At 45.2% G+C, this 27,100-nt stretch overlaps 2 protein-coding genes across 2 annotated transcripts; one reads left to right on the top strand and one right to left on the bottom strand.

The window, feature by feature from the left end:
• The first annotated feature begins 1,752 nt into the window (after nucleotides 1-1,752).
• Nucleotides 1,753-24,000, top strand: LOC144752606 (uncharacterized). Its single transcript, XM_078640488.1, has 4 exons — nucleotides 1,753-2,173; nucleotides 21,171-21,263; nucleotides 22,503-22,634; nucleotides 23,361-24,000. Exons 1-4 carry the CDS (start codon nucleotides 1,753-1,755, stop codon nucleotides 23,759-23,761), a joined length of 1,047 nt encoding a protein of 348 aa, XP_078496614.1. The 3' UTR covers nucleotides 23,762-24,000.
• LOC144753558 (zinc finger BED domain-containing protein 6-like) lies at nucleotides 21,804-27,100 on the bottom strand. The gene is made up of 2 exons (XM_078641206.1): nucleotides 24,258-27,100; nucleotides 21,804-21,995 (listed from the first exon to the last, which is right to left on the bottom strand). Exon 1 carries the CDS (start codon nucleotides 27,092-27,094, stop codon nucleotides 24,263-24,265), a length of 2,832 nt encoding a protein of 943 aa, XP_078497332.1. The 5' UTR covers nucleotides 27,095-27,100; the 3' UTR covers nucleotides 21,804-21,995; nucleotides 24,258-24,262.

The raw sequence follows: 27,100 nt of genomic DNA, 5'->3' as shown, positions 1-27,100 counted from the left end.
AAACGGTATAAAAAATGCTGTAGGGTTTGCCTATGTAGTATTTGATTAGTGATCATAGTATGGCTATTTCTAACAATAGCAGCACCTTATCTTATAATAACAAACAAGAAAAATGACACACACACTATTGAAAAGACAGCTAATATGAGAAGAGATAGAGTAGAATTAGAAGCAACAGATGAGATAGATCTACATCACAGAGTAACAGTTCATGACACATCTTTGAATGTATTTACAAAATTATTGTTTCAGTATGTAGATACAATGGAAATTAGTGATTGTTATGTTAGTATGAAATTACCAGCTTCAATAGCAGAAGGAGTCAAACATCATCATTTGCCTTTAACATATTCATTTAGCATCTTGTCAAGCTTATTTTATAGAACAGGAACACTTCAATATTATTATTCAAGGCAAGATGGCGGCCGCAGCAGTGGCCGAGTGAGGTGCTTGAAACTATGCTCTGTTTGATTCCCCAATAGACCCTCAAAATCCCCTCTGGTTTTTTTTTCTATTCCCGGAGTGAAATGTTCTGGAGGCGATAATAGCTTGCGAGGGAAGACTGCGGCTGCGTACCGTGTAATCGAAATCCCTGGTAACCCTTAGCGGTGGCGTTCTGTGGCGGTTGGTTAGCTGCCGGCTTCTCATACTGACCAATCCGCTGGAAAACTACAAACGAGCTACAGCTGTGGCGGCTTAGGCGCGTTGAGGCACGGCGGTGTTTCGCGCAGGGAGAGCCCGGCTCGACACGTTCAGCAGTATCGGGACCTGGCTGTGGAGGTTTGTGGAGAGCCCCGAGGGGAGCTTGTGAGAAGCTGGGACGTGACTATCTCTTCTCTTCTGACCCACGGTCGTATATAAGTATTTGCTGCCGGCAGACTTTCGACAATGGCAAGGGGGAGAGGAGCCTCGAGAAACCGCGGTGGAGCAGCTGTGTCCGTCTCTGTGAGTACTCCCGCTGAGGGGACAATAATGACTGTTATAGCGGAGCATGAGACGGCTGGGGGTGGTGAAGGCACTAACTTCTGGGGTGCTCCCCCGGATAGCACTGCAAGTGGCGATACGAGTTGTAATGCATCACAACGAGCTGAAATGCTGAACTCTAGAGAGCGGAGCCAGCATCAGGTTCAAAAGGGGGGCCAAACTCAACCACCTCGAGATGCTATATCGAAACAGCGGGTTGTACCAGCGATATTTAATAAAAAGGGAATTAAAGTTAAGCCCGGAGCTAGTGCGGAGATCCAAAATGCTCAAGAGACAATGGCTGTCCAGCGTGCACCCTCAATAGTTGAGAGAGCGAATCCCTCTACCGAACATTTAATGCAGGAGCCTTCAGTGGACCAAATAGTAGGAGTAGGAGGAGAGAACTCTCTAAGTGAATCTCTAGTGGAAGTTAATGGAGGTTTAACGGGAGAGGATGGTAATATAGAATTCGCTAACTGTCCAGCAGCCGAGATGGGTAGGGATTCTGAGTATACTGGCTCAGATGGCAAGTTCTATTCCATGTCGGACTTGACAACAGCATCTGATAAAGAAAATGATGAAGACTGCCTTAGCAATCCAGGCGATTGGGGAGACACGCCTGGTCTGGAGGATCAGGAGGAGCTTGGATATACATTGTCTCAAGGAACAGTAAGGAGAGCCGCAGAGACAGCAGAGACTGTAGAAAACTCAGGGCAGGACTAAGGCCCACCTCTGCCCCAGCTTAATTTGGATGAAGAAGATTTGGAGGAGGATTTAATAACTCTAGGGATGGTCTATAAAAGTATAATGGTGCATCGGAACGAGACTAGAGCTGAGGGCTTGCGCACACAAGGAGCAGTGAGAAAGCTCCAGAACATCGTTAGACGTCTGGTGAAAACTTGTGCAGAGGTTACTACACGGGTGGTAGAAGTTGAAGAACATATTTCCACAGCAGAAGACACCTTGGCCAAACAACAGACAGATATTGAGTACCTGCAAACATCTAAGTCAGATGTAGACTGGAAGCTCACGGATTTAGAGAACCGGGCAAGGCGCAATAATTTGGGTATTGCTGAAGGAAAGGAAGGCTCAGACCCACGCAAATTCATCATCCAGTTATTTAAAGAAGCCTTCCCGGAACTTAATGCCTGGAATTGGGACATTGAAGTCATTAGGGCACACAGGTTCCCATTTGTGATACGGCAGCGGGGTAATGAACAGAATATATATCCCAGGGCGATCTTAATCTGTCTTAATAACTCTCTATTGAGAGAGGCACTACATGATTTGGCCCGACCTGAGCATAAACGGAAAGGTGCTGGATGCAAATTTTTTGTGCGCCCTGATTTTTGCCCCACGACGGTGCATGAGCGATGGCAATTGCGGAAGTTAATTGCACCTTTTCAAGAAAAGGGAGCTCAATGTTTCTTGCTTAATCCGGCAAAACTAAAGACAATATGTAAAGGCCAAACTCGATACTTCACTTCCAGCTCAGAGGCTCAGGCGTATCTAAAAGAAATGGATAAACAATCCAAAAGTCCAAATTTGAGTACTACAAAGAATAGTTAATGGAAAGTGTGTTAAAATAGAGTAGCTTTATTCAGTTTTGACAATGTTTTTTTTTGGGGGGATTATTGTGTTCCATATGTACCGGGATTGTAATGTGATGATATAACATATAGTACACAGACTCTCTCTCTTTGTCCCGTAGGACTTTTTTTTTTTGCCTTCCAAAAAGGCTTATCTCGATTTTTGGTTATTTTCTTAGGGTGTGATTTGTCATGGGAGAGTATTCGAGGTTGATATTTGTAAAGATATGCAAAAGAAAACAGAGCTTCTAAGCGCTAGAGTGCTTGATGTAAGGTTTATAATTGGGAAGAGTTGGGAAAGAGCCAGAGGGTGGGGGTCTGGGGAGTCAAACAGAGGGGCATGGGTGTAGGCACGTCCACATCGCAGAGGACATGGGGGCATATTACCAAGCAATAGCGATAATTATCGCTATTGCTTGGTTAGAGACAAAAATGTACCGCTGAGCTGCGGCGATTTTTATCGCAGATAAACCTTGGTATTACCAAGGTTTATCGCAAATGCGATAAGAAACGGCCGCAATGCATGAATATCGCTGAAAAGTCAGCGATATTCATGCATTACCGAGCTAATGCTCTTAGCCATGTTATCCACCTCCCATTGGATAACATGGCTAAGAACTGCTCAGGGCAGGTGTTAGCTTTTGGAGATATTCGCGCTTAGCGCGAATATCTCCAAAAGTTGGTAATAGGAGATAGCGATGTTAGCGACTGTTTCCAGTCGCTAACATCTTGGCACGCCCACTTTGCATGTCATTAGTGATAAATATCACTGACATGCAAAGTGGGGCCCAAGATGTTCGCTATCTCCTACTAGCTGTCGCTAACTGGTGTTAGCGAGAGCTAGGTAATAGGGAGGTAATTTTATCTCCGCTTTCTTGGCTTTTAAAGCCAAAAAAGCGGAGATAAACCCCCTTGATAATATGCACCATGGTCCTTAAGCCTAATTTTGGGTGGTGGAGGGGTGGGGGGAAGGGTTGGAGGGGTAGGAGAGTAGGGGGTAGTGGGAGAGAATTGGGTAGAAAAAAGAAAATAATGCATGAAGTTAGGTTGGGAAAGAGTCTTTTTGATAGAGCAGTCAGCAATGTTTTTTTCATTAAATTGTGGACAAATGGTAAAAAATCAGTTAGAGTTAGATGGCAGGTAGGGGGATTAGGGTAGGTACGTTGAATGTGAGGGGGTTGAACTCACTAGAGAAATGACGACGGGTCGCACAGGAATTACGAGCTCTCCAATGTGATATAGCATGTCTGCAAGAGACTCATATAGTGTGGTCAAAGAGACAAATGCTAGAAGAACTAGGATTTAATTTAATTACTTGTACTAAATATTCGGGCGCCGCGAGAGGAGTAGCAATCCTTGCCAAAAAACATACAGCCAATACGGGTAGGATTTTATCTGATGGGTTAGGTCGATGGGCAATCGCAGAATGTCTTGCGGGCCACATTAAATTAACGTTTTGTGTAGTATACGGAGCAAGTTTAGATGAAGCAACTACTCTTGACTTTCTGAACGTTGAATTAGCAACTTGGCCCACACCACTGATCCTATGCGGGGACTTTAATATAAATTTAGCACCAAATATCCTAAATAGTGAACAGATGAGGTATACTGGCAGGAAACCGTGTGTGTTTAAAGCATTACAGGCATTAACGGGTGACCATGGGCTAGTGGATGCTTGGGCCTTTTTAAGGGGGGGGGGCACCAGGATACACTTTTTTTTCTTTTCCACACGGGACGCTTGTCCGTTTAGATTATTTTTTTACTTCTCAATATTGCTAAATCAGGCAATGATTCAAGTATATCCGAGAATTACCTCAGATCATGGGCCAGTAGTGTTGTCTATCGCAAGTATAACATCAATCATGCGACCAAGGGGCTTTTCTTTTGATCGTACATTATTATTGGAACACCAATTTATTGACCATATGAAACAATGGATAATATTTTTTTTAATACTAACCGAGGGAGTAGTAGTGTGGGAGGAGTGTGGGACTGCTTCAAGGCCGCCTTCCGAGGAGAGGCGTTGAGTTTCGGTTTATATAACCAAAAAAAGCAGGCCTCCAAAACAAAAGAGCTATATCAGGAGTTGATAATAGCTGAGGAAGATCTCATGTAAAGTATACAGGCTGGGATAGATTCAACGGATCAGGTTAAGGTAGTGGTACGGCTTAAGGCAAGGTTAAATTTGAGTTGGTCTAAAGAGTTAGTAAAAAAGTTTTTTATTAAAAAACAAATTCATTATGAGTATGGCGAGGCAAGTGGCAGATGTCTCGCCCAAAAAGTTAGATCAAGGGAAACAGCCCAGCATATAGATGAAGTATTAGATGTGAATGGTCACTCAGTTAAGGATGACCAGGGAATCTTGGAGGTATTTAGACAATTCTACGAAACTCTGTATCAAAATGAAGCATACGATGAGGTAGGTGCTGCCACATTGATCACTCAATATTGTAGACGGGATCTGCTAGTGGACGAGATTGAACTATTAGAAGCCCCCATCTCATTAGAAGAACTTGAAAAAGCAGTAAATGAGCTAGCATTGGGGAAGGCGCCGAAGCCAGATAAGTTGCCGTTGGAAATATATAAAATCTTTTTCCCTGCTCTAAAGACAGATCTCTTATTAACAATGTTAGAAGCACAGAAAGGTGCAGCCCCTAAAACATGGAATGGGGCATCTATAGTAGTGTTTCACAAAAAGGGCAAACCGGCGAATATTCCCGGATCATATCGGCCCATCTCGCTTTTAAATGCAGATGGGAAAATATATTCAAAGATTTTAGCTAATAGACTTTCTTCAGTCATTTCAGGGTTAGTTTCAATAACACAGCATGGGTTTATCCCGCAACGCGGTACAACAAACCATGTAAATCGCCTGATTACTTTACTTGATTATGTGAAAGTTACTCGAGAACCAGATGTTTAATCTTATTAGATGCCGAAAAGGCTTTTGACCGCATTACATGGGGTTTTTTATGGGATGTTATGAGGAGTCGAAGCTTTGGAGCGCTCTTTATTAAATCCTTGCAGACACTTTATTATCGACCTGTTGCTCGTATCAATGCTATGGGACTTGAGTCGGCAGAGGTAGAAATACATAGAGGCACTAGGCAGGGCTGTCCTTGCTCCCCTCTTTTATTTTCGTTATATATCGAACCTTTTTTAAGGATGCTAGAATCTAGTCCGCGTATACCTCCTTTATTTATACAGTCTTACCGATTTAAGGTACTAGCATACGCAGACGATGTGGCTTTGGTCACAGCGAATCCAGCTGTAGCGATGCTGGAAATCGAACAATGGGCTATGGTTTTTGGTAGGTCATCCGGCTATAAGCTGAATTCTGCCAAGACTCAGTTATTAAGTGCAAATATTCCGAAGTATGTCGATCCAAGGTTATGCCAAGAGGTTGTATATTTGGGGGTTAAATTACGAACATGTACAACCACCTTGGTTAAAGCAAACTGGGATCAGCTTTTGATCGGAGTAAAGAAAGAACTAGATCGGGCCGAATGCTTGCACCTTTCCCTAGTGGGGCGATGTAATTTATTAAAAATGATGATACTCCCACAAATTCTATATCTTTTTCATTGTATACCATTGGATGTCCCTATGGCTTGCCTGGCAAAATTACAAGCGACTTGTATGAGCTTTATGTGGTCAGGGCGTAAGGCACGATGAGCTAAGCACTTCATGACATTACCAAAAGAGTTGGGAGGGTGGTCTGTACCAGATTTTGTACTATATTATTACGCATGTAGGTTACAAGGGATGGGCATTTTACTAATAGGGGCAGCACCGTCGCAACTTGCAGAACGCCCCTCGATATATCAAATGTTATTGGGGGCAAAAGCAAAAAATTGCTTATTTTTGTATCTGGAATGGAGTTATTACAAGCGAACGCGGTTCAAGACCCTGGAAGCGGCGTATAGGGTCTGGTGAGCAGTCAGGGATATGTTCGGTTTTGAGAAAATTTCATACTACACACCGCTGGTATCTCCAATATTCCTACCAGTTGATTTATGGGACAGAGTGGTGTATTATAGGAGGGGGAGAGGAATAAGAGTGGTGGGAGATCTGTATTCCGATGGTTCTCTCAAATCTTTTGAACAATTACGGACACAATATCAGCTTCCTAGAGAGAACTTCTCTAAATATCTGCAGATCAGGGAATATTTGGAGAATAGTGGTATTATTTTTCAACCAAACCCCCTGATTGAGGGCAATGTAAGAGGGGCAAAGATTTGCACGCTATATAAACTTATGCTAAGTACTAAAGCTAATGATATTGAGTTGCAGAACCTTAAATGGGGGTTAAATTAGACAGACAGGATATTCAAATTGAGACCTCCTTGGGAATGGCGAGAGATTTATTTGTGTCTGCAAAACTTTCTGCGCAAAATTTTAAATCACTTTTCAATTTATATTATACACCTGATAAGTGTCAAAATGGTCTGGCGATGCGATAGGGAAATGCTTTCGCTGCAGTCATATCTCTGCAGATGATGTACATATTTTTTTTTTGAGTGCCCATCTTTGGCCCTCCTCTTGTCGAAGATAGAAAGATGTCTATCGGAAATTGTAGGTAACCAAATTCAGCTGTCTGCAACACAGATCCTTTTAGGTGTAGAAATGGGTCTATTGGTTATAGGAACTTCGAAGTTACATGCGAAAATAATATTTTTAGCGACAGCTGTCTACAGACTATGTATTGCGTCGGCCTAGTTACAACAGGAACCACCCTTATTTGAGGAATGGCGGTCTAGGTTCTTCGCAATTCACAACAAGGAATATAGTCTGTATGCTCTCAAGGGTATACGGAAAAAGAAACTTGGAGAACAAATATGGGGCTTAGTTACACAGTATTTAGAGTCTTAAATAGGGGTTCATCCCTTCTCCTGTGTCATCTGGTAGAATCAAGCTATTTGCTTCCATTTCTATTGTTCCACAAATTAATGTGCTATGTTTTTTTCTTTATTGCTCATAACATACAGTGTTAAGTTGTTTTGTGAGGAATGTTTAGCTCTGATTTTTTCTGCAGTCGTATATATTATGATATGTTTTTTGAGAATCTATATTGTATTAGAATGACTCTTACCAACCGATTCATGTATTTTGCACAAAAAAAAAAAATATATTATTATTCAAAACTAGATGTCGTTTTTATAGAAATTTCTATTCGAAAGAATCTGAATCCAGTGCGTCGTCTAGATGCACAGTTTATGGGTGAATTTTTCTTAACAACGAAGTCATTAGATATAGTGAAGGCAGTCAAGAATAACCTTACATGCTCATTACATGAAAAAGAGAAAGTGTTTTTGACTTTAGTTGAAGAAAGGAGACAGGATTTCCAATGAAAAGCTGCTGAACAGAAAACCCATATACCACCCTAAGCTGAGATGGGGGGAACTTATACAGCTGGCAAAGCACATGCTGCGATGTGCCTAGACTTTGTAAAGACAGGGAAAACCAGCCGCCATAAATTAAAAACAGAATATAACAACGTATTTATTGGTTCCAGTGAATATGAACATAACTTCCTAATTTTAGGAGGTTGGGTATTAAAAGGGGGAACAGATACAGTATTTCCTGAAGTTTACTACATGTGTGGGAATAAATCTTTTCTATAAGCTGCCTGCCCGGTGGTATGGGAGTTGCTACTTCAAAATAGTATTTCCGAAAATATATCATGTAAAAAGAATGACTGGAAGCAATGAAAACACCAATGAACTAACATGAAGAAAGAGAACTAGTTTTTCAGATATAATAGGTGACATATTTAGTGCATTGATACCTTCAGTGGGAGTTTTTCTAAATTCACATTAAATCGGTAGTGTCAACAGTAGTTGATCGTCTTTTGACTGATACTGCTAGAGGTTTCTTGATGACTAATACAGAGATGGTTGCAATTAGGTCTATGGTTATGCAAAATCGACTTGTGCTTGATATATTATTGGCAAAGGAAGGTTGAATCTGTAAAATGTTGAAAGTGCAACATTGTTTCACTTACATACCAGATAAAAGTAAAGAAAATAAAGGAGATATTAGAAACATTACAAAACTTCACAAAAAACTGAAACCACTGGAGGTTGACAATGTATGGGAAAGACTAACAAAGAGTATTTCCTCAATAGGTACGTGGTTCTCTAACTTTGGGAAAAGTTTCTTAGGCCAAGTAGTTCTTCCATTAGTTGATATAACTATAATTAACAATAGTAATATGGTGTAAGTGTTGCACAAATAAATTGAGAAGAAGAAGATATGAAATAAATGGGAGAGTAACAAAAATAAAGTATCAAGAGATACAGTTAGAGGAAATGAAGGGAAAATTATATGATAGAATGAAAGATTTGAAGAACAAAGATGAGAACAAGAACGAAAAAGGGAAAGAAAATTAGATATGTTAAAACTTGGCATCTGTTTGGGATGGGTGATTTTTTGATGGCTCAAAAATGCCAGAGAGGGAATTGATGGAGCAAGGACTCGTAGAAAAGAGACTTGCTCGAAGACAATCCTCTCTTTTAACTTCTAATAATGTATTACCACGTATTGTGTAAACTAATATGCACAACATTGAACATAAAAGATAGAGAAGCTTGCCTACGTGTATTACTAATAAGTAACTTGAGTGAAATTCTAAAAATGGCTGCTAACAGGAAATCTTTATTGCGCATGTGTCAGCTTCATCTACGCAGTATGACGAACTGTCACTTGGAGGGAATTTCTTAACCAACCACAAACATTATTAAAATGGCTGCTTGAAAGCTCACATGCTTAACATCTGCTTTGCCGAAACTAACACAAGCTATTATACTAATGCTAATGCGTGGAAAGCATTAATAAATGAATGAGATTTGAGAAGAGATAGGTGGTATCACTGTGCCCTCGGCCTGGTTGCCCCCTCGCTCCCCGCCTGCTGCCTGCCACTTACCTGCTGCCTGCCTGCCTGCTGCCGATCCATCCCGGCGCCCCAGCCGCCGCAGGGCCGCCTGCCTTGATCGTCGATCCAGCCCGGCGCCCCAGCCGCCGCAGGGCCGGCCGCCTGGATTTCGCGCCGGTTTTGACGCGACCCCGCCCCCCCGCCTACCGATAGGCCCACGCGCTCCCCGCCTCCCGCCTGACCCGCCCTCCCGGATCCCTTCTTAAGGGGACCCCGAGCCCAGACTTGCAGCGACCACTGTGCCCTCGGCCTGGTTGCCCCCTTGCTCCCCGCCTGCTGCCTGCCACTTACCTGCTGCCTGCCTGCCTGCTGCCGATCCATCCCGGCGCCCCAGCCGCCGCAGGGCCGCCTGCCTTGATCGCCGATCCAGCCCGGCGCCCCAGCCGCCGCAGGGCCGGCCGCCTGGATTTCGCGCCGGTTTTGACGCGACCACGCCCCCCCGCCGACCGATAGGCCCACGCGCTCCCCGCCTCCCGCCTGACCCGCCCTCCCGGATCCCTTCTTATGACGCCCCCTCAGCGACCGCGCAGCGGACGCGCGCAGCGGGAGCACCGATTGAGCCCCGAAGGTGCGCCAAAGGTAAGCCCGTCTGCGCCCGTCCGCGCCTGGACCGCGCCCAGTGCCAGCACCCCTGGCCCCCGCAGATCCCAGCCCACCCGCCAGACGTACGACGCCGCCACCCTCATCGCACTCAACGACGGACGAGCCCCGGGATGCTACCGTGCCACCCCGAGGCGCTCCCACGGACCCTTCTGCTGCACCGCCTGCAAGTTCACCTGCATCCGGACCTGCCTCGCACCAGCACCCGCCAAGACGAACACCAGCACCAACCACCTCAAGTGCATCCTGCTCAACCCCCGCTCAGTCCACAGACACGCCATCGAACTCTGGAACCTCATCGACACCACAGCTCCTGACGTTGCCTTCCTCACGGAGACCTGGATGAACGCCTCTTCAGCGCCCGACATCGCCATCGCCATCCCAGAGGGCTACAAGATCACCCGGAGGGACCGCACTGCCAACCAGATAGGAGGAGGCATCGCCATCATCCACAGGGACACCATCCGCATCACGACCAGCACAGACGACATCCTGACCACCGCCGCACACCTACACTTCCAGATCCACACCGACCCGAAGACCACCCTCAGAGGCACCCTGATCTACCGACCCCCTGGACCACGCACACGATTCAGCGAGGACATCGCCGACTTCGTCAGCCCGCATGCCCTCCCCTCCGCTGACTACATCCTCCTGGGGGACATCAACTTCCACCTGGAGAACAACAATGACCGCAACACCACCACCCTGCTGGACAACCTCGCCAACCTCGGACTCAAGCAGCTGGTGACCACCCCCACCCACCTCGCCGGACACACACTCGACGCCGTCTTCTCATCCAGCAAAGACATCACCTTCAGCCACGCCACTGGACTCCACTGGACGGACCACAGCTGCATCCACTTCACCTTCAGAAGAACGACGATCCACCACCACCAGCAACAGGTTGCCCGCAGAAGCTGGAGCAAGATCACAGCCGACCAGCTCGCCGCTTCCCTGAGCCAGCACCCTCCCACCAGCTCAGCGAACCCCAGCCAGGCCGCCGACAACCTCACGAAGTGGATCAGCAACTGCGCGGACGTACTCGCCCCACTGAAGACCCCGCCCAGCAGACCCGGCAGCAAGAAGGCCCCATGGTTCACCGACGAACTCAAGAGCTCCAAGAAGAACTGCCGAGCCCTCGAGAAAGCCTGGAGAAGGGAGCCAACACCGGACAACATGACCACCCTCAAGCTTGCCACCCGGAAGCACCACCAGCTGATCCGCGACACCAAGAAAACTGCATTCAAGGACCGACTGGACAACAACGCACACAACTGCAAGGAACTCTTCAACATCGTGAAAGAGCTCTCCAACCCCAACGCCGGAAACAACGACATCACCCCATCGCAAGAACTCTGCAACTCCCTCGCCTCCTACTTCCACAACAAGATCGCGGACATACACAACAGCTTCAACACCCAACCGATGAACGCCACGCCCGACTCAACCGAACCACCACCCCCCACCACCACCCTCCGCGCCTGGACTCCTATCAGCACCGAAGACACCGTCCGCACGATGAACTCCATCCACTCCGGATCTCCGACCGACCCTTGCCCTCACCACGTCTTCAACAAGGCCGACGCTGTCATCGCACCCCACCTGCGGGAAATCATCAACACCTCATTCGACACCGCCACCTTCCCTGAGAGCTGGAAGCACGCCGAACTCAGCGCTCTACTCAAGAAACCAACAGCGGACCCCACCGAACTGAAGAATTACCGCCCCATCTCGCTCCTCCCGTTTCCAGCCAAAGTCATCGAGAAGACCGTCAACAAGCAACTGGCCGCCTTCCTCGAGACGAACGGATCCCTCGACCCCTCACAGTCTGGCTTCCGAGCCAACCACAGCACCGAGACCGCCCTCATCGCTGCCACCGATGACATCCGAACCCTGATGGATAACGGAGAAACAGCGGCCCTCATCCTCCTAGACCTCTCCGCGGCCTTCGACACCGTCTGCCACCGCACCCTAGTGCAGCGCCTCTACAACGTCGGAATCCAGGAGAAGGCACTGGAATGGATCATCTCCTTCCTCGACGGAAGAACCCAGAGAGTCCGCCTACCTCCGTACAAATCAAAGGCCACCGAAGTCATCTGTGGCGTACCCCAAGGATCCTCGCTGAGCCCAACCCTCTTCAACGTCTACATGAGCCCCCTCGTGGCCATCGCACGCCAACACAACCTGAACATCACCTCCTACGCCGACGATACCCAGCTGATCCTCTCCCTTACCAACGACCCCGCCGCCGCCAGAGCCAACCTTCACGAAGGAATGAAAGAAGTAGCCGAGTGGATGTCGACCAGCCGCCTGAAGCTGAACTCGGACAAGACGGAAGTCCTCATCCTGGGATCCTCGCCCTCCGCCTGGGACGACTCCTGGTGGCCCCCCGCCCTGGGAACTGCACCCAAACTGACAGACCACGCACGCAACCTGGGCTTCATCCTGGACTCCTCCCTCTCCATGACCAAGCAAGTCAACGCAGTCTCCTCGTCGTGCTTCAACATCCTGCGCATGCTACGGAAAATCTTCCGATGGATCCCCACCGAGACCAGGAAGACTGTCACCCAGGCCCTCGTCACCAGCCGACTGGACTACGGCAACGCCCTCTATGCCGGAACCACCGCCAAGCTCCAGAAGAGACTCCAACGGATCCAGAACGCCTCAGCCAGACTCATCCTCGACATCCCACGACACAGCCACATCTCCGGACACCTAAGAGACCTTCACTGGCTCCCGGTCAACAAGAGAATCACCTTCCGTCTCCTCACCCACGCACACAAAGCCCTACACGATCAAGGCCCGAGCTACCTCAACAACCGCATCAACTTCTACGCTCCCAAACGACACCTCCGATCAGCCAGTCACGCCCTCGCCGCCGTCCCCCGCATCCGGAAAACGACAACAGGAGGAAGGTCCTTCTCCTACCTGGCTGCCAAGACCTGGAACTCCCTCCCGACCGACCTGCGCCTGACCCAAGACCACCTCGCCTTCAGGAAGAAGCTCAAGACCTGGCTGTTCGGGCAGTAGCAGCACCCCCCCCTAGCGCCTTGAGACCCTCCGGGTAAGTAGAGCGCTCTATAAATGTCTATGATTGATTGATTGATTGTATATAGTAATATGATTTATTTTTGAAATTAACATATGTCCTTTTGACTCTTTCATTAGTGCATATTTTGGGCCTTTCGTATGAGTCTAAAGTCTGTTAACCACCTGATCTTCGCACATGCTTGGTGTGACTGAGCCGGAAACAGTGATGTGACTCTTGAACACAGTCCAAGGACGATAGAGATACATACCCTGGGAACCAGTACTCAAGTCTTCTGGATGAATAGAAATATATGAGAAATGTTACACTTGTTTAAAATATGATGTGAATACGGGTGGGAAATAAAGATTCATGAATAAAAATTAAGGGGTGGGATTTTTAACAATGAACTGAAAGACTAAATTGGAAAATAAGCATGGTGGGATGATCACTCCCTTGCCTGTTCAATAAGAGTTAGTAGTTTCATGATATTGAAACATTATTGGGAGGTACATGAATATTGTAGGGTTTAATTGAGGTAGTTCTTAGTTAGTTAGAGCGACGTCGATGCTGAGAGCATGAGATCAGAATGCTGTCCGAGTGAACCAGAGACGGAGATTTGCTGAATGCTGCAGAGCTCGGGATGCTGTCGGAGTGACGAGACATGCTGATGAAGAATCGAATGCAGAACCATCTCTCCTAAATTAATTTACTCAAAAGAAGATGGCTGAAGAATCTCGAGGAGGAAGAGAGTGTAAAAGAGGGTTGCTATTCAAGCGTCGGTGGTAGAGAGGTAATCTGTCCTGTCCTGATTCCTCTCCTGAAGCCGTTGTCACCTGATTTTTCCCAGGGACCCTTCTCAGCTCCTTGGCCACGGGGTTGGTTTTCACACTATCCTAGGTAATATATTTTCTGTGCTGGCGCTAATGTTCTTTTCTCTCTATCCTCTCCTTTCTGAGCATAAGTCAATACTAAAGATAAGTTATGTGTTTTGATAATTGAATATTCATTAAGTGAATCTTATTTCCTTCAAGTGACAAATACTGTATTGTACTTTGTAAGTGGGTCACATGAAATTAATCTAGATAAACATGTTAAATATTTCCCGGGTCTGTGGTCATTTTATCGAATGTAAGAAGGTTATTTTCTGTCATTTCACCATCAACTAGTCAACTAATGGTCCACTGACCGTAGGAAAGAACTTTTTGATCATTGAAAGATTAGTTGAGAATAAGAAGTGACTTATCTTGAAATGGTAAAGAATCATAAATAATTGACCCCGGCCGTTTATTACCAAGTTGTGTGAATGTGTGTTTATGGGTCCAGGTGAGTACATGGTATTAGAGTACCTGTTGATGGTAAGCTGCTGGATCAATAGCTCCAACTGCTAAATCAGAACCGTCTGCTTCTACAATGTAATGCAATTGAGGGTTTGGATGAGCAAGAATTTGTGCTGTGGTGAAGGTCTTTTTTAACAGATCAAAGTCTGATTGTGCTTCGGGAGTCCCGCCAAATTGTACCCTTTTTTGTAAAAATGTTGTTATAGGAGCTACTTTTTCGGAAAAATGATCCATACAACACCGATAAAAATGGACATGAACATTATTTGGTATTGGCCATTGAAGCACTGCTTGGATTTTTCGATCGGCCATTTGTACATCTCCAGGAGATAAAATGACTCCAAGAAATCAACTTTTGTGACTTGTAAGTCACACTTACTTAATTTACAGTAAAGTCCATGATGTTGAAGGATAGTTAGTATTGTTGTAACATGTTTTACATGCATGTTCTCTGATTCAGAATAAATCAAAATATCACCAATGTGGATGATAACAAAATTGTCCAAAAATTTGCGCAAGATGTCATTGAGAAAAAAATTGAAAAGCTGCTGGAGAGTTGCAAAGTCCAAATGGCATAACCATATATTCAAAAAGGCCATACCTGGTTTTGAATGCAGTTTTCCAGTAATCTCCGGCATGCATTCTATTCAGGTGAAATGCTGCCTTAAGATCCAATTTTGTATATATATACTGGCAGATTTAACTTGGACTAATAGTACCAGAATTAAAGGAAGTGGGTATTTGTTCTTACATTGTGATTTTATTTAGTGCTCGGTAATAAATGCATGAGCAACACTCCCCATTGGCTTTGGACACGAAAAATAATGGGGAAGCTGCAGGGGATTTAGATTGTCTTATGAACCCATTTGCTAGGTATTGATCTAAATAGTTCCGTAAATGATCATTTTCTTTTTCAGACAGGGCATATATGCGGCAATTAGGAATTACTGATCCTGGAAGCAAATCAATTTGGCAGTCGTATGAACGATGCGGAGTAAGAGTATTCAACTATTTTCGTTAAAGATTTCACCAAACGATTGATAATGTGCTGCTAATTGGACAACTTATTCTTCTGCGGTTCCCACAGAATGCTGAATAAGTTCTTTTTGTTTTTGAAAACAATGTTTTTCACAGTAGTGAGACATACTGATGATCGATTTTGATGGCCAGCCTATAACAGGTTTGTGTTATTTAAGCCAAGGCATCCCAAAAATAAAACCACATTGTGGGGCACTAATGAGATTGAACTGAATGAGTTCTGTATGGCTTTTGTTCTTAATGTCAAAGTGTAAAAACATGGCTTCGATTTGCACGGTAATTGAACCAGATGTCAATACACTCCTGTCCACTGTTTGTACGAGTTCTGGTCTATTCTTCCTTTAATATGGTAAATTCAAAGTTTTTGCTAATGCTGTGTCCACAAAATTACCAGTGGCTCCTGAGTCTATGAGCACTGTAATGGCATGTGTATGTTCTAAAGACACCAAACCAAGACGTCATCTTTAAGGTTAAATGTTTTTCATGTTCATGCATAGTTGAACTAATTGAAGGGTTTTGCCAACTACTCAAAAGAGTCCCTTCTTCCAAGAGTCCCTTCTTCCTCTTTTGAGTTACCTAGTTTTCCGTTGTGGAGTTAACAGCAATAATTGTTTTTTTTTGTGGACTTCCGGTTTTTGGTTGTCAGTTTTTACGTCGTGTTTCTTTCTCTTCTATAGATGAAGAAGATCGTACTGTACCTATTTCCATAGGTTCGCTTTGACTTTCTCGTGAGTTAGTGTTATGGAAAGTTCTAGGACGTTCAAACCTTAGAATTCCTCGTTCAGGACAACGACGATGTCCTTTCCTTTCCATTAAGCGATGGTCTGAAGGAAGGGTCAGGTTAATTAAGTCTGTACAATCAAGGTTGAGGATCAATTTGAGCTAGAACGTTCTTCAGCTCAGCTTTGAGGCCTTGATAATAAATGGCTGCTCTTTTACCTTCTGGCCATTCCGTTTCAGCCATTAGACCACAGCTTTCCAAACTGTGTGGCGCGACACGTTAGTGTGTCGCGCCCCATGCGTAGGTGTGTCGCACTTGTTAGGGCTGCAGGGAAGGGGGGGTTGTCATAAAGCATGAATGCGCTGTTTATCTGCCCATTGACGTGCTGATGTTTCCTTTAGCGCATGTTTGGGGCTCACGCTGTGGTTGTAATTACTGTAATCTCGGCAATAAGCATTTCACTAAGCCGAGAGGGTGGCGGGGCGCTGTCTGCTGCAAAACTGGCGATCTGACGTGTTTGAGCCCTGGACAGGACAAACAGAAAAGGAGCTTAAACCAGGCTGGTCATCTCAAAGATTTCCTCTTCACAGAAATAATGACTTGGCCTTCGCTATTACAAGTTACGGGAGCAAATCCATATGTATTTGTCACGGTTTGGCATGAGCAAGTCTTAGTTTCTCGTTTACATACCATTTGCATGTTTACTGCCGAGCTTTCTTATCTTGAGCTGGGATGCTTGACATTTAACGGATTGGTGAGAAGTGATCTCATTAGAAACCGGCACCAGACGGCAGACAGCACTTAGCTTCAGTTACAGCTTGCTTTTTCATTTTTGTTATGAATAGAACTTTTATGGAAAAAGAAACATTCTGAACTGAAGGCAAATGAGGTCAGTTTTAAGTAGTATCTGCCTTTTCCCAATGAAGCAATATTTAAATGTCTAATTTCGTTCCCTGGCTGCCCAATTTTAAAGTGAGTAAGCCCAGTTATACATGACCCAGACGTCAGGAGTCCAATAGTTTTAGTCTGCTATCTAATTTGAGTGCTGTATTTTGGACCTTTTTTGTTAAATGTGACTGGTTGGTCGGGCTACTGGGACATTGTGTGAAACAGTGTCTAAAAGGAAACAATATATCTGCTGTGAGATCACATGTGAATCTCATCCTCTCTTGCTTCCTGTGTTATATTATCAGTAGGATTTAAGACATAACATTCTACCATCTGAGATTGTCCTACGTCCTCATTCTACCCCTGACTTATGACCTCTCTTGTCACATATTCTTGTGTATTAGAACAGGAACACAGTCAAGCCCTTGTATATATATGTCCGTAACATCGCTTATGCTTTTTGTTACGAAGTAGATGTACAGATTATATTGTCTTTGGACTTTTTCACTTTTTCATCCAAGTTCGATCCCACAGCTTTTTTCCCATCAATTCCTTGAGCCACGAAGCCACGTTTTTCATTAGGGCACTTTTGTACCATTCGGGTACGATTCTAAATTGGACTGCTACAAAGTATTTTAACAAGTCATTCCCACTCCTCCTGGACTTTTCCCGGTATTACTGTTTTCCTGGTCAACCTTAGCCACCTCTGCAAATGTTACCAATAAACTGGAGAAATCAGGTGATCTGGAACTTTTGGTTTTAATTCCAGCTCTGGCACTTGACTTTAAAATGTCTGATTCTGGGCAAATGAGTTGACCTCACTGTGCATAAAATTGTAAATATATGTGGAATGTATTGTGCTTGTAAATATATAACATGTAATATCACAAATGTGCAAATCTCCTGTTCATGCTCTGTTACGAACCATGTGGGTTTTCTTCAGATCCATACAAAACATACGTACATTATTTAGGGGTGTGTGTGTGTGGGGTTGCGTGTGTGTGGGGTTGTGTGGTTGTGTGTGTGTGTGTGTGTGTGTGTGTGTGTGGGTGTGTGTGTGCGTGTGTGTGTGTGTGGTGTGTGTGTGTGTGCGTGTCTGTGTTCGTATATATATTGATGCAGAACGGTCTGAATGCGGATGAGGCACTTAGTGTCCACCTCTAATTCCGCATGAGTTTATGACTCCATAGCGGTGACTTCTCATTCCCTGACCACCCTTTCCCTAAAATCAATCTCACTTGTATATATTCTTAACACAATCCCCCCCACCTTTTGGTCACTTATCACCGTACACATTCCAACACTTTCACTTTGGAATATATGGACACTCCTGCACAATTGCATACCGACAGTCTTAGACCACAATCACCTTAACATGTGCACGCTCATTGGGCGTCTTATTGGCACCGTAGATCCGCCCACTTGGGCTGGATCCTTTCCACGCGGTACGCCACCTAATAGGCAATAGCCACTATTACTCAGGAACAATAACTCCCCGAGGAAGCCACGTTGACTGCCTGAGCACATGTTCACACACAAACACATTCATTAGATTGTGCTTTCTGCATATACAACCTAGTAGGCAGATGGTGAGGCGCACATATATATTAATTTGTGCTTTAATCTGATTCTGATTTCATTTTTCGTCTGTTGTTTCTTCAATAACACGGGTTCTAGTGTGATGTATATAGTATTATTTCCATTTTGTGATTATTCAACAAATGTGATTTAACCTATGCATAATGTTAGCAAACTAAAATTTCATCTAACTTTGTAACTTTGTTTGACTGGAAGAAACACTACACATACTCACCATGACTCTGCATGTCCCAGGCTATATGTAACTTTTCCATTGCTGTGGTCGCTAAGTCGGTTTCCATGACAATCAGTTTTGGTTTACACCTTGTTTCTAATTTATACTGCACCGAAGAGATTTGTGATGTTGTGAGCAAGGCGGACACGTTCGCCGAAACAAGTCGTTCATCACGGAGGAATAAAAACACTTATGCTTGAAACCTTTACCCACGGAGTCAGCGCCTGTTTTATTCATTGTGTTTAGCAGGATTGGCATCGATATATATATATATATATATATATATATATATATATTCACTGAAAAAACCATAGGTTTCACACCAGTTATAGTTAGGAGGAAATTTTACTCGCATAAAACCATTGAAATTCCCACGTTATAGTTAGTTGGACTCACTATAACTTGCGCGTGCAATGTACTGCTGATGACGTCACATATTACATCACTCATGACTAACCCTGGGCGTAGTTTGCGTAGCCGCACTCCGCGACGCTACGCGAAGACGCACTTGCACTCCGCGAGCTACACGTAGCTCCGCGGACATGCGTAGTAGCTTGCTAGACCCGTTCGCGCGCCGTTTTTCGTCTTCGGGAGCGCGGTGCGCGTGTTCGGGGCACTGCCTGCATGCTCGCAATAGCTAGCGCGCTAAGTTACTCAATGAGGTTTGTCCCGCCCGCTTGCGTTCCCTTATTTCCGGTTCCGGGTCACAAGTAACGTGTTCGCGTTGTGTTAGACATGTTCGGGAACTCATCTTCTCGTTCGCACTGCCAAAGTGCGTGATCGCGTCAAATATCGCGCGAACTTACCGCGGCGGTCGCGACGGGCAGAGCCATCTTCGATTTCACACTCTGGCTATGGTTTTGGGCCTACTTTAGCATCTCACTCCTATCTCTTCCATCCTGGTCTTTTCCCTCAGTTTTTCTAACTTTCTTTACTTCTTACCTATTTCTGTCTGTGCCTAGGTTTATATTTCTCATTTTATTTTTACTTTTACCACTTTTTTTGCAACTTTTCTCTTGTTTTATATTACTTCCTTCTTTTATCTTTCTTCTTTCTTCCCCTAACCTTTTTGTCTTCAACTTTCCTTCTCCCCTCCACCCAGAACCATGGTGAAGGGTGCCAGCAGCATCGGCGGCTCAAAGGGCAAGGCGGCTGTGCCTAAAAAAAAACGGCTGCCTTGCGGCAGAATGCGCCCGGCAGGAGTGACGCCCCGCCAACTTTTTGGGGAGGAGGAGGTGGCCGCCCTGGTCTTTTTTATCCAACGTCACCTCCCTTTGACTTTGGCAGCAGGCGGCAGGCCCGGCTCCGGCTACCAGCGCATTGAAGAGCGTCTCCGGCGGTGGGCGAAGGTGCGCCGTGCAGTCTTCCGCTGCTCCGGTATCCGGCGTACCCACCATCAGCTGTCCCACCGCTGGGCCGACATTTTGGACCGGGAGCAGGACCTGTTGGACCTGCTTGGTGTGGAGGTTGTGGGTCTTGGTGAGTGGCTACCCCAAAAATAAAGTGTGTATATATATATATATATATATATATATATATATATATATATATATAGTTATATACATATATATATATATATATATATATATATATATATAGTTGTATAAATATTGTTATTGTATCTTTGTAAATATTGGCTGAATAAGTAACGCGATGACTGTTGCCCCTAGTTACATTTGCGATGTATTCCGGTATATCTACTGTCATTGTATGACAGTGTTCTTCTTCTTCACTGGCTCTTGCGTGTTGTTTCAACTTGGCGCTAGCTGTTGCTGTTTATTGATGTGAGATTTTCTTTATTGTTGAGAACTGAAGTTAGTTAATGCTATTAATAGAGTCTTGTCCTTCCTTTGTCCGTCAGTGAAATAGCGGTGGATGGATAATTGTACGTTGTTTGCATATTGTAGCATTTTTTTCACGGCCTTCTCTTCTGCATGAATCGAATCCTTTTCTTGCAAAGAATGCTAACGTTACTTTGTTCTTCTTACCTCAGCCAGGGCCGGCTCTAGGGGGCATGTGCAAGCTGTGCAACTGCACAGGGGCACCAAACTTCAGGGGACACCGCACCAATAGATATCCTTAATTTAATAATACTCTAAGGATGGATACATATTTGCGTTGCGGCCCCTGGCATGGATTTGTTGCCTCCGGCTCTGTTCCACTGTAGCAGTGTTATTTGCAATGATGTCTATGTTTCACAGCACTCAATGTTTTTCTCTTTGTTTATTATTTTAATTTTTACATGAACCACAGAACCCAGGGGCAAGCAGAATACAGGGACCGAGTCGGCGGGTGAACCACCAGTTACACAGAGCTCCTCTACTGAGGATCCTGCTGCTGTCCCCAGTAAGTCCAACAGTGCTTGTTTTTTCCTCTGTAATGTGTCTGCAGTGCTTTGGCAATTGACAGCAACCAAGTATGCATCCAGAATGATGTTTGTCTAGTATTTTTGTAAACGTTAGTATACCACTACTAGTCTTGTGGGTATTCTTCTATCTCCTATGGAGTTATATACATATTACACAACTATGTAACTATGCACACGAAAATTGGATGTTGTTGGTACTGATAGGCAGGTTGGACCTTACTTACACCTCAGTCACAGAACTCTGAGGAACGCACAATTCACTGAACGTCAGCCTATATGGCCTGAGTCATTGGTCAATTATTCAATTCACACTCCTGAACCCCAATACCAAGATGCCGAATGCTTTTAGGACACAAACCGTTACCTAAGAAACCCCCTTTTGCTCACTCACTCGTGTGAGTCTCTAAGACAACAGACACTGAAAATAAACTTCAGAGTCAAAGTGGTCATTCAAAAGCTTTATTTTGTTAGAAGTAAGTAAGTAACATCAATGTTTTTAAGTTGTTCCGTCAAATACGTTGAAGGGCCCACCAGAAAAAATCCAGAGTTAAAACAGGCATAATAAAGTAATCAACATTTGTACAGCTACTAGTGCACAATAGGGAAATGTGGCAACTATCGGAGACCTCTCACCAACGTATACTGGTCAGATATTCCTCTTTTTTTGTAAGCTATGGAAATGTCCGCTTCGTAGAAGGCAATCTTCTCACCTGCCGAAAAATAATGACAAAAGTGGTGCACGTTAGACAGTATGAAATACATTTATGCCAGTTTTATGCAGCCATGCTAAAAAGAAGTTGTAACCTGTAAGCAAACTCTATTCCACAATCCACATAGAAAACTTAAATACGGGCCCTTTTACTTTCCCACCTCTTCAGGTGTATGCATTGAACAATGATGTGTTGCCCCAGAGCGTCTTCTCGTACTGCGCAACAAGCTGCGAGTTAACATGCGCAAAACTGGATACATTGATGTACAAAGGTTACATAGTTCACTTCCAATTTCCAAGGACTAGAGTAGCAGGACAGATGAGATGAGCTTGGGTACCATACCATAACAATGAATGCTAATATGTGTAGTGACTCTGCTGTACTATGCAATGTGGACTCATACTGATTACGTACGTTGTACTTAACTGTTTTGAAGAACTCCATTCTTGGTGAACAAGTACAAAGGGGGCTGTGCATCCATCTAAAAAGGTGCACTTATTTTTATAGGTGCAGAACCCTTACCATCGACCAGTGCCGACGGGGACAGCGGCGCAGCTTCAGCGATCCCGGCGGGGACAGGAGGAACAGAGGCACCTACACCAGCAGCAGTGGGGGGGGAGCCAACAGCGGCGGGCGATGGTAAGTTACATTCAATAGTGATCTGCATTACTTGGTGGGAGGGGAAAACTTTCTCACTGTACTCTACTGGAAAATATATGATGTTACCTTTACTTGTCATTAGCATGCTAAGCATTACCACTACAGTAATGCAAGTGGCTGATAGCAGTCGGATGCATGGGTTGTTGTTAAAGCATGTAAAGGGGAAAACACAGCTGCCAGCGTGGTTGGGAGACACACCCAATACCGGTGGTTAGTGGATAGTCTCAGCAGCAGCGGTGTTTTGGGCAAACCCAAAGGCAAGGGAAGGAGGGGACGACTGGGTGCATGGGTCGTTGCTGGTGAAACACAAACCAAATAAGGTTTGTTGCGCGGTATAAAGTATTATAGTCTTTACTAGACATGTGCTACTAGCTGCCCCCTGTTAATTAATGTTACTTTGAGAGTGTTCCCGCCTTCCCGGAATCAGAGTATATAATACAAAAGGAGATATGAAAAAGACAGGTGTTCGTTCTAATGTGTGTGACCGTTGAAGTACACCCATGCTAATAGGGCAGGCATAATACCGTGCCAAAAAGTCCAAAAAATTAATAGAGGCTGTAGAATGTTCAAGATAGACGCAACACAATTTCTGGTACTCAGCTTGCTTGCTAGTGCTACTGTGCCGCCCACTATGTGTTGAATCAATGTTGTGTTCTTGATTTGCGGGGAGTTTGGATTACAACAATTCTGTTTCTTTCTTTATAGTTACTCCTTCCCAAAAACCAACAAGGAAGGAGTTGGCAGTCCGGGCCCGGCAGCGGAAACTGCAGGCAATTGTAGAGGCCTACCGCCGGCTGGTGGATCAGGCCGAGGAGGAGGAGGAGGAGGCGGCGGCAGCAGCTGCTGCCTCTTCCAATGCCCCGGGCCCCAAGCCTGCAGGACTACGTCGCCGTGGTCAGGCAGCCGCCCGCCGCCGCATTGTTACATCTTCGGCGGCCCCCCCACAACAACAACAACATGCATGCAAGTGTAGGTGCCGTGATTTCAAAGCAAAGATTCTCCGCCGGGTAGCGAAGTTGGAGGAGGAGCGGAAGAAGCTGGAGGACGGTCTAGAGGAGCGTGTGAAGATAATGGTGGACAAACACCTGAAAGCCCGCCGGCTTTGAAATGGACCCTGTTTTTTGCCCCTTTTTTAATCCTTTTGTTGGTGGGTGGGATGTGGGAGTTGGGGTGTACATTTGGGTTGAAATTTGGTTGGGGTTAGGGGAGGGTAGGGACAGCTCTGGGTCAGGGGGTTACATTTGTTATATATTTTATTTTTCTATTATCATTATGAAAATATAAAAATAAAACAAAGATATTTTCACAAGAAAACATTTGAAGTTCATTTGTGTTTGTTGGGGGGGTGGAGGGGGGACTGTTTCACCAAATAATGTACGTTGTGCAACATGAACATGAACTACGAACGATAAATTAAGTACTGACTGCACCTGTAGTAGTAGGGTCACAAGTGCATAAATAATTTATATTATTAAATAACATGGGAAAATTGCCCATCACGTGAGTCTGAAGTTACTACTAGTATACTTTAATTCCATGCACATTTGCTCAGAGTCGGCTAAACAATCCTATGCAATGCATTGCATCATTCCTTTAATATACCTGTCCTAGTTGTCAGGGAAGAGGAGCTCGTCCTCAAACTCTGTGCGTTCAGACAGAAGTAGGTCATGTAACCCAGTAGTGAGGACGTCTTCTTCACACTCGCTTTCTTCATCCGGCGGTGATTCACGTACTTGATAGTCTGGTGGTATGAAGCGTTGATTCATTTTTATCATTGTCAGCCGCTCCACGCTTTTGGGGGAGAGACTAGTCCTTTTCGATGTGACAATGGCACCAGCAGCACTGAAAACCCGCTCAGAGAAGACACTGGCTACAGGACAAGCCAGATACTTTATCGCCAGCCTGCTCAGCACTGGCCACTGTCTCCTTCTTTCATACCAATAGACCAATGGGCTTTGCTCCATGAACACCTCTGTTGTGTCATCCAGATAGGCCTGAACCATCCGCTCAATGTTCATTGGTGCTCGGCTTTGCTGGTCCTCTTTTCCCTTTGCAACAGCAACGGACTTACCCATCCCTTTCTGTAGAAAAAAAGCAGTTATGCTTTTGGTTGGGTCTGCTGAATCAGATCGTGTAGGTGCTGCTTTTGGTACTGTTGGTGCCTGCTGGAAAGCAGACGCACTGCTCTCACGCTGTGAAGAACTTGCGTCAGGAGTACTTGGACTGGCCTGGGCTGGCAGTGGCAGGCCTTTAAGTAACAGCCGTTCAGTTTCTAACTCATTAGCTTCCGCAGCTATGGAAGTTTTGTACTTGTCAACATCCTCATCTGAAAATGGAATTACTTCGTTACTGCTGACAAATAATTTGTACCGTGGATCCAAGATTGTTGCAGTTATGTAATGTTCACCTGACACAATATTGTTGAGCCTTACATTTTCACACAAGCGGTTGACTAAGCCCTTGGCTAAGGTATATGCATCAACTTTTTGTTCGTCACCTTCGTATGTTTCACAGACCTCCTTCACCTGTTGCTCAAGCATGTACAACAATGGGATGGCTTGGCCCATAGTACAGTCCTCCCTGCTAACTGCACGTGTGAAGACCTCAAAGGGTTGTAGCATCTCTGTGATGCATTTAATGAGGTCCCACTGCCACATCTCAATGGTCAGGGCTTTAAGATTAACAGTAGGATCCCCTAATCTTCTTGACATGACATAAGCATTCAGTGGGATGTACTGCTCAAAGAGACGCTCAAGCATGAAATAAGTTGAGTTCCAACGTGTTGGGACCTCCTGGATCAGTGCTTTGACTGGCAACCTATGCTCTTGCTGAATGACCCGTAGCAGCTTCCGTCCTTTGAAAGAATGGTTAAAGTGCGTGCATATTCTTCTGCAGATGGCCATTATGTTGCTGACTTTGGCTTCATTTTTCAGAAAGTCTTGCACGACTAAGTTTATGCAGTGTGCCAAACAGGGTACCCTGAAATAATGTCCTTCTCTCATTGCCTTCACTACATTACTGCCATTGTCGGTGGAAACAAAACCAATCTTAAGGCCTCTTGGTTTCAGCCATTCAAAGACCTTGTCGTTAAAGTCAGACAAAATGTTTTCAGCAGTATGACTTTTGTCCATACCAAACATGGCTATAGTTGCATGTCTGCGCGTATCATTAAAAATTCCAGCAACGTCACGGAGGCCTGAAGTTAACTTGTCTTTAACACCTGCAAAAGAGATCCAGTGTGCGGTGATGCACATGAAATCTGTAGCATCGCAACTGCTCCACATGTCTGTTGTCAGGTGGATACAATGGACAACACTCTGTTGTAAGGCTTTCCCAATCAATTCCAGCACATCGTGGTGTAGTGCTGGAACAGCCACTCGGGCAAAATAGTAGCGACTGGGAACGTTCCATTTTGGGCAGAGGGTTGCCACTAATTCCAGAAATCCAACAGCCTCAACAAATGAAAATGGGAGAAGGTCCAGTGCTAACATTTTCGCAAGTTTGGCATTGTATAAACGTGCTACTGGGTGGTTCCGCTCGTACTTTCCCTCCTGCCTTAACATGCTAGGAATGGTAAGCTGCTTTGCATGTCTTTGAGTTGTGCTAGACGGACCACCTTGCATCGCAGACTTTGCACTCCTTGGTGTTTCCAGCTGACTCTGGTGCCACTGAGAAGTTGCAGATGCGGAGGATGTGGACTTTACCACTCCAGTGCTGGCGACAGGGGTCGATTGTGTACCACTCCTAGATAGAAGGTCATCGTCTCCCTCTTCTTCTACCTCCTGGTCAACCATGAGTGGACCTTGTACCACTGTATCCCCACCAACACGAGTGCTAACATTTTTTAAGCTTGCAAGGTGGTTCTCCCACCTGATCACGTGTGTTTTTTTCAAATGGGTCGTTTGGCCTCCAGTCCCATAGTTTGTACCAAGCTTACCACGACTAACATTGACATGACAAATGGTGCATACAGCAATGTTCTCCTGAACTGGGTGAACCGTAAAGAAGTCCCACACTGGGGAGGTAAACTTTTGTCTCCTGCCATAGGAAGAGGAGGACCCACTGCCAATGCCGGATGGACTGGAGGATTGTGGAATTTCACTATGGGACAGCTCAGTCCTAGTACTGCCACTACCTCCTTCTGTTGAAGTGGCGCTTCTGCTGGATGTCGGATGCTGCCGGGCCTTCGCTGTTGAAAAAATTGGAGCTGGTGTTACTGTGGGTGTTGAGTGTGTAGGAGTTATGCGTGGTACCTGCTCATCAGTCATTGCAGCATTTCTGGATAGGGTGAAAATGTTGGTCTCTACATCCTCTGCACCAGGAATAACGCTTGTGATGATGACAGTGTCAGACCCGTCTTTATCACCAGCAGTATCCTGCTCACCTACATCGACCTCCATAAGTTCAAGCCTGCCTGGAAACTTCCTTTTTCCTAGCATGGTCTT

Source organism: Lissotriton helveticus, chromosome 5_1 (assembly GCF_964261635.1).
Source record: "Lissotriton helveticus chromosome 5_1, aLisHel1.1, whole genome shotgun sequence".
Classification (NCBI taxonomy): Eukaryota; Metazoa; Chordata; class Amphibia; order Caudata; family Salamandridae; genus Lissotriton; species Lissotriton helveticus.
The sequence above is the reverse complement of the archived record's forward strand: the minus strand, read 5'-3'. Positions and strand labels throughout refer to the sequence as shown.